Source organism: Petaurus breviceps, unplaced genomic scaffold (genome assembly GCF_028583685.1).
Source record: "Petaurus breviceps papuanus isolate PSGF00001 unplaced genomic scaffold, PetGlider_PUasm1.0 490, whole genome shotgun sequence".
NCBI lineage: Eukaryota > Metazoa > Chordata > Mammalia > Diprotodontia > Petauridae > Petaurus > Petaurus breviceps.
The window spans coordinates 11,289,169-11,297,469 of record NW_027186352.1 but is presented as its reverse complement, the minus strand read 5'-3'; the positions used below and the strand labels follow the sequence as shown (position 1 = coordinate 11,297,469).

General features: G+C 46.2%; 1 protein-coding gene across 1 annotated transcript in view; it reads right to left on the bottom strand.

Moving 5' to 3' along the window:
* EEF1AKMT2 (EEF1A lysine methyltransferase 2) overlaps positions 1-8,301 on the bottom strand; it is a 125,454-nt gene that overhangs the window by 17,194 nt on the left and 99,959 nt on the right. Inside the window, exon 2 of the mRNA XM_069101749.1 lies at positions 419-519. Within this exon, the coding sequence (XP_068957850.1) occupies positions 419-519 (101 nt within the window). The remainder of the gene's footprint in view (positions 1-418; positions 520-8,301) is intronic.

Sequence of the window (8,301 nt, the reverse complement as noted above, 5' to 3'; positions counted from 1 at the left end):
GGGGGGGGGGGGGGGGGGGGGGGGGGGGGGGGGGGGGGGGGGGGGGGGGGGGGGGGGGGGGGGGGGGGGGGGGGGGGGGGGGGGGGGGGGGGGGGGGGCAGGAGGTAGGCGGAGGCGGGGCAGGCCACATCGCCCCGGTCGGGCAGGGATCCCCAGCGCGCTGCCGGCAGGGGCAGAGTCCGGGGCGCTCCCAGGGCACCCGGGTGCCCGGCGCGAGGGACACGAGAAGCCCAGGGTCCTGCTCGCCCCCTCCAGGCTCCCCCCCGGGGTTCGGGGCCCCTCGGCCGAGCCCCAGACCCGTCTAAGCAGGGACAGGAAGCCGGGACAAGGGTAAGGGTCTGGAGCCCCCTCCCCGTCCCGGCTTCCCCTCAAGCCCCTCAGAAGCAAAGGGGCAGAGGCCGGGGCACGCGGCACTCACTGTTCTCTAGTCCCCAGGGCCGAGGGCGCGAAGCTTCCCGACTCCATGGTCTCCGGCAAGCCCGTCCCATGGCGGCCGTTGGGAGCTGCCATTGAGTGGGCGGGGCCAGTTGGGCCGCGCCTGCGCCCTGGGCTGCCCTGGGCCGCTCTGAGCCGCAGGAGGCCTCCCTCTCTACTGCTCCGACCCCAGGACGGTGACGTCAGCCCGAGGCCGGGCTGGAGGCAGCTTTGGGGAGGGGGGGGTTGTCTCCGCTGGGGCATATCTCTCTGGCTCTGGCTCCCTGTCTTTCTGTCTCTTTCCCTTTCCCTCTCTCCTTCCGAGCCCGTCACCGGACATCCTTAGCCAGTCGTCCCCTCCCTGCACCAGCTGGACGGACTGTTTCTGGGGCTTTCGTTCCTCTTCTCACTCCCACCCCTCCCGAGACCTGACGCTCCCCGAGGGCAGTGGGGGCAGCCACCTGTTTGCCACCCCAGCCCCCTTGCTCTGGCCTCGGAGCCACCCCTGCCCAGGGGGACTCAGTAGATGGGCAGTGTCCCAGGGAGTCTCTAGCTGGGATGAACCCACCAGGGAGGGGGCCCCAAGGCCTCTTGGCACTGATTGGGCACCGCTGGCACCCTCCAGGCCCACTTGCATAGCCCCCCTTCTTGCCAAGCACCTACTCAAGGCCCCTCCAGATCTTCACCCCCACCCTGTGAAATGACTCGGAATTTCTTCAGCCCGTGAGCCCTTGCTTTATGTTTACTTGTATCTTACATCATATATATACACAACCATACATACATATATATATGTATATATATATATATATATATATATATATATATAATCTATTAGATAAATAGTGGTGTTAACAACTTAACTGTTCTCCCATCTCCACCCCTATTAAAATGTAAGCTCCAGGAGGCCGGGCACCAAGTTTGTATCTCCAGGATGCAAAGTATCTCTTAGGCTCCCCAGCAGATCTCTGGCCCACTTCTGTTGGGAGTGTGGCCCTGGTTGTCTTCCCAGGGCAAGCTTCCTCTCCAGCTCCCTCCCAGCCCCCCAGGCCATCCTGCCCTCTGTTTGGCACTCCTGACCTGCTCTTCCACTACTGACCCTCCAGACTCCATGGTCCCTGTGCCTGGAGAAGGCAACATGCTCTTCTCCCTGGAGCCATACCTGGTGCCTGCAGACTGCTCCATTCACAGCTGGACCCTAGACACCAGACTGGGCTTCAGCTTTGCCTACCCAGCCACCCATGCCTGCTGTCTTGCTGTCTGCTGTGCCCCTCACCGCACCCCCTTTCCACCTCCCAGAACAAAATCTTCCCTGTCACCACTGACCTATGTTGATTGTCTTCTCCAATTTGAATTGGAGCTCCTTAAGCAAAGGAACTCTCTTTTTAAAAAATCTGTATGCCCAATACTTTGAACGAAGTTACTATTCATTGGGCAGCTAGTTGGAGCAGTGGGCATAGTATAGGCCCTGGAGTCAGGAGGACAGAGTTCAAATCCAGTCTCAGACACTTACTAGCTGTGTGATCCTGGGCAAATCACTTTACCCTGTTTGCCTCAGTTTCCTCATCTGTAAAATGAGCTGGAGAAGGAAATGGCCAACTTTGATTCCTTCAAAAATTCTAGAATGGATCATTAAAGAGCCAGCTTGTGCTCCCTGATGACAAAAAGTCAGCCTAAGGCTGCCAGGTCATGCCAGGCTAAAACTTCTTTCCCTTTGTAACAGTTTCACTAAACAAGCAGAGTTCGCTGGTTTTTGTTGTTCATTCTTACCCACCTCTGAATGTTTTGGAGCAAGGACACAGGAGTGGTTGGCCACCTTCTTCTCCAGTCCATTTTACAGAAGAGGAACTGAGGCAAACAGGGTGAAGTGACTTACCCAGGGTCACACAGCTAGTAAGCATCTGAGGCCAGATTTGAACTGTGGTCTTCCTGACTCCAGGGCCAGCACTCTATCCACTGTGCCACCTAGCTGCCCTGAGTTTATTTAGAGTTCAGCAAAGAACTCAGTAAGGTATTTCATACTATCCCATCCCCACCCCAATCAAGGTAATCACTGAAGGCTAAAGGACCTGAGTTTAATCAGTCAGTCAAGGGTATAGGGGTTCAATAGGTTAGAGTTAATGTTAGACATGAGTTAGAGTATAATTGAAAAACTTGGTGGGAAAAAAAAAAACTTTAATAAAACCAGGAGGAGGGAAATGCTTTTTTCATTGAATGAAAACAGATGAGCCCTGCAAAAAGTGTCGTGATGGGCTAAAAGAAATCAGAAACACTGCTGGGCCAATATATGTCATAGCAAGTCAATTTAAAGGCAAACCACCATGAGTCACATGGTGATTGAACCCAATGGTGAATGTCTTCTGAGAAAAAAATCAAGGCAGGAGAACTGAATCTCTCTCTTCTACTGTTCCCCTCTTCTGACCAAGGGCCTACCTTAGCACAGTACCTGGCATGTAGGTTTATTGACTGACCTACTTTGAAAAGTCAAGATGTAGAGTTTCTATTATTAGAGTGCAGCAGTGGCTGCACTGGGTGCTGAGTGACAAAGGACAATGTGGACATGGTGAAGAAAGGCAGCTTCAGGAACCTTTATAGTGGTACTAACCTGAGGACCCAGCAGAGAGCTGCACCTATGGGAACTGCATGAGGGCTTCTGGTACTGAGGAATTGGGAGCTTACCCTCTGGTCCCACAGCTTATCTCAGCTTGAGCCCACTCTCCCCAGGTACCTAGTGTGTGCAGGGGGAGTGTGAAGCGTGCTTGGGGGGACTGTTTATATAACAACTTTCCTTGCTATACCTGCTTAGTAAATAAATACCCTTCCTAAAAGCTAATTAACTCTGGCTGATAATGGGATGTACACCAGTGGGAGCTCAGGAGAGGCCTCACCCTCCAGCTGACCCCTAGAGCTCTAAAGAGAGTAGGAGTAACTTCCCTCTGGTTCAACTGGAAGTGGTGGGGAAGTAGCCTCCAAGAGGTTACTATGGTATTCTTGTGGAAAAGATGAAGAAATAAGAACTGGGCTGACAAAAATGACCTCACTATGTCAGAAGTCAAGGTTCAGTGTGTCTGACTGTGGCAGCTGTGGTGGTTTCCAGACTTCTCAATCCATAAACGCCAAAGGGAAAGTAAAAGGTCAATGGGGGTCTCTGTTGGACCTGGGTGATGGATAATCTTGGTCCAGTCTTTGCCCACCCACCCTCCCACCCCCCACCCCAAGAGATGGCAGAGGTGGGCGGTGTGGCTGCCTCCAGAGCTTGTGGCCTGCAGATCATAGAGGAAAAAGACAACCATTCAGATGGTAATTGCTCTTGCTTTAACCTGCTTAGATCTGGGTTGCTGTCTTGGGCGGTGGTCTTGGGGTGAGAAACACCAGTGTGCCAGTGCGCTATCTGTAGAGAGGGCGCCCACCTCAGACTTCTGACAACATTTTTGAAAACCCCAGTGATTTGGGACAAAGCTCTCCATTCTGGAAAGAGAATTCTACCACGGCAAAGAGTTCAAAAGTCAAGTGATTGGCTGGCAAGATGAGCGAGCGGAGAAAGTGTTATCAGCCCACAGAATCCTTTTTGGGGGACAAAAAGGATCAAAGCATGGAATGGGAGGAAGACAACAAAGTCAGAACCCCTGCATCAAAAGCTTCCAAAAAAATATGAGTTGGTTACAGGCCATAGAGGAGCTCAAGAAGGATTTTGAAAATCAAGTAAGAGAAGTGGAGGAAAAATTGGGAAGAGAAATGAGAATGATGCAAGAAAATCATGAAAAGCAAGTCAACAGCCTGCTAAAGGAGACACAAAAAAATACTGAAGAAAATAACACCTTAAAAAAATAGACTAGGGGCAGCTAGGTGGCACAGTGAATAGAGCACTGGCCCTGGATTCAGGAGGACCTGAGTTCAAATCCAGCCTCAGACACTTAACATTTTCTAGCCTTGTGACCTTGGGCAAGTCACTTAATCCCAATTGCCCTGCCTTCCCCCCTCCAAAAAAAAAAAAATACTAACTCAAATGGCAAAAGAGGTCCAAAAAGCCAATGAGCAGAAGAATGCCTTAAAAAGCCAAATTTTCCAGATGGAAAAGGAATTTCAAAAACTCACTAAAGAGAATAATTCCTTCAAAATTAGATTGGAGCAAATGGAAGCTAATGACTTTATGAGAAATCAAGAAATATAAAACAGATCCAAACAAATGAAAATAGAAGGCAATGTGAAATATCTCATTAGAAAAACCACTGACCTGGAAAATAAATCCAGGAGAGATAATTTTAAAATTACTGGACTACCTGAAAGCCAGGATAAAAAATAAAGAACCTAGAAATAATCCTTCAAGAAATTCTCAAGGAAAATTGCCCTGATATTCTAGAACCAGAGGGCAAAATAGAAATTGAAAGAATTCACCAATTGCCTCTTGAAAAAGATCCCAAAAAGAAAACTCCTAGGAATATTATAGCCAAATTCCAGAGTTTCGGAGAAAATATTACAAGAAGCCAGAAAGAAACAATTTGGGTATTGTAGAAACACAATCAGGATAACACAAGATATAGCAGCTTCTATGTTAAGGGATCAAAGGGCTTGGAATATGATATTCCAGAGGTCAAAGGAACTAAGATTAAAAACCAAGAATCCCCTACCCAGCAAAACTGAGTATAATGTTTCAGGAGAAAATATGGTAATTCAATGAAATAGAGAAATTTCAAGCATTCTTGATGAAAATTTGACTTTCAAATACAAGAAGCAAGAGAAACAGGAAAAAGAAATCATAAGGAACTTATTAAAGTTGAACTATTTACATTCCTACATGGAAAAATGATAATTGTAACTCATGAGGATAACTCATAAGGGAAAATGATAATTGTAACTCTCAGTATGAGGACAGTTGAAGGAAATATATATATTATATATATGTATATATATATTATATATATGTATACATACAGATATGTTTATATAGGAGGTGTATGTATATATAAATATGTATGTGGATGTGTGTATATATGTGTATATGTATACATAGAGGGCACAGGATCAGTTGAATAGGAAGGGATGATATCTAAAAAATGAAATTAAGAGGTGAGGGAGGAATATAATGAGAGGAGGAGATAGGGAGGGATAGAATGGGGCATATTATCATATAAAAAAGGCAAGAGAAAACTGTTACAATGGAGGGGAAGAACAGGAAGGCAAAAAGGAATGGGTCAACCTTACTCTCACTGAATTTGGCTTAAGGAGGGAATAACAAACACACTCAATTGGGCATCTTACCCTACAGGAAAGTAGGGGGGAAGGGGATAAGAGGGGGGATTATAGAAGGGAGGGCAGGTTGGGGGGAAGGGTAGTTAGAAGCACACACTTTTGAAAAGGGACAGGGTCAAAGTAGAAAACAGAATAAGTGGTATAGGATGGAGGGAAATATAGTTAGTCTTTCACAATATATCTACTATGGAAACATTTTGCATAACTACACATATACAACCTATATTGAATTGCTTATCTTCCCAGTAGGGATGGGTGATGAGGGAAGAAGGGAAAGAATCTGGAAATCAAAGTTTTAAAAACAAATGTTTAAAAAAATTGTCTTTTACATGCAACTGGGAAATAAGATATACATGCACTGGGGTATAGAAATCCATCATACCCTACTAGAAAGTCAGAGGGGAAATGGGGGAGGATGTAAGAGAGAGCAGATTGGGAGGAGTATTCAGGAAGATCTCTATTTTGGGGTGGGGGTAGGGGAAAGACGGGGAGAAAACTTGCAACTCAAAATCTTGTGGAAATGAATGTTGAAAACTAAAAATAAACAAATTCAAATACGATTTTAGAAATGGTCAAGGCAGGGACTTTCCTGAGCTATCCCAAATTCCCCTCCGAATAAACGAAACATAATGTCTCAAAATAAATTCTGGAGCATCAGAACCCGCAAAAGGATGGGTTCCAGCCCAAGACAATTTAGAAGTTCAGCAAGAAAGTTCTTACTGGGCTGAGAGTGGAACTCAGCTCATCGCAGGCTGGGGCTCAGCAAACTGGCAGCAGGTCTTGGGAGTGACTGAATCAGTGGTGGCAGCAGGAGCTTCCAGAGCTCTCAGCCCACAGATGGTGAGGGACTTGGACAACTGGGCAGGAGATTACAGGAAACCTTTTGCTGGCATTGGGTGCAGGACTCTGTTGCATTGCCTATACAGAGTTTTGAGTCAAAGTCCTAGGTCAAGAAGGAAGAAGAGGGGGTGCCTAGGAGGTGCAATGAATAGAGCACTGGCCTGGAGCCCGGAGGACCTGAGTTCAGATCTGGCCTCAGACACTTAACACAAAAACTAGCTGTGTGACCTTAGGCAAGTCACAACCCCAACTGCCCTACCTTCCCCCCTCAAAAAAAGCAAAATAAAATAAAACATAAAGCATTATTGATTAGAGATTTCAAATCAAAACAACTCTGAGGTACCACATCTCACCAGTCAGATTGGCTAAGATGACAAATAAAAAAAATAAAAATAAAAAACAGGAAAATGACAAATGCTGGAGAGGATGTGGACAAATTAGAACACTAATGCATTGCTGGTAGAGTTGTGAACTGATCCAACCATTCTGGAAAGCAATCTGGAATTATGCCCAAAGGGCTATAAATAATTTTATACCCTTTGACCCAGCAATAGCCCTTCTAGGGTTGTATCCCAAAGAGATCAAAGAAGTGGGAAAAAGACCCATATGTACAAAAATATTTATAGCAGCTCTTTTTATGGTAGCAAGGAAATGGAAATTAAGGGGGTTCCCATCAACTGGGGAATGGCTGAACAATTTGTGGTATATGCATGTTGTGGAATACTACTGTGCTATAAGAAACAAGGAGCAGATAGACTTCATATTTACCTGGAGAGGCTTATACGAACTGATGCTGAGTGAGAAGAGTAGAGCCAGGAGGAATTTGTACACAATTACAGACACAACGTATGCGTGATGACCAACTTTGATAAACTGGACTCTTCTCAGCATTGCAGAGTCATAAATCTACCCCCAAAAGCCTCATGTTGGAGAGAGATGTTTACATCCAGAGAAAAAACTGAGTTTGAACTCAGATTGAAGCAAACTACCCGCCCTTTTTCTTTTTCTTGTTTGGTTTTGCTTCCTTTTTCCCATTCTTCATTCCATCTAATACAATCCTTCTTTATAACCTGACTAATGCCTAATGTGAAAATATTCGCAAATACTATACTTGATTGTATGCTGCCATGGAGGGGGGGAGTGAAAGAAAATTTGAAATTCAAGGAATTGTGGTAATGAATCATGTAAACTAAAAGTAAACAAATTAATAAAGACAACAAAACAAAACAAATCATCTTAAAAAAAAAAAAGACAAGGAAAAGGAAGAGGAGGGGGACCATGTAGCCACAGTGGCATGGGGCCCGGTCCTAGTGCCTGGATGACTCTCACCTACTTTCCAGTTTTTTTCCTTCATATTATTCCCTTGATTACAGTGGGTTTCACGTAAGCTGGCTTGCTAACTGTCCTCTTGCAGGGCATTCCACCTCCTGTTTTGGCGCTTTGGCCTGGGTCCCAGGCAATGTCAAGTGCACACTCCTTTTTTACCTCTCCCTCCTGGAATCTGTAACTCTATTAAAAGCACAGCCTACATACCAGCTCCTAAAGGAGCTTTCCTGACTCCTTGGTTATTGCTTTCTCTCTCTTCACATTATTCTGTGTAAGAGGGAAGGCTGTGGTTTCCTCTCTCCTCGCTCCCCTCCTTCACCAGCCAGTTATTATTGATCAACACAAATGTATTAGTGCTTCCTACGTTCCAGTGTGCTATGTTCTGGGGACACAAATAAAGAACAAAAATGATCCCTGCTCGAAAGGAACATACCACCCTCTGATGGGGGGTGGGAATGTAGATAACTTGGT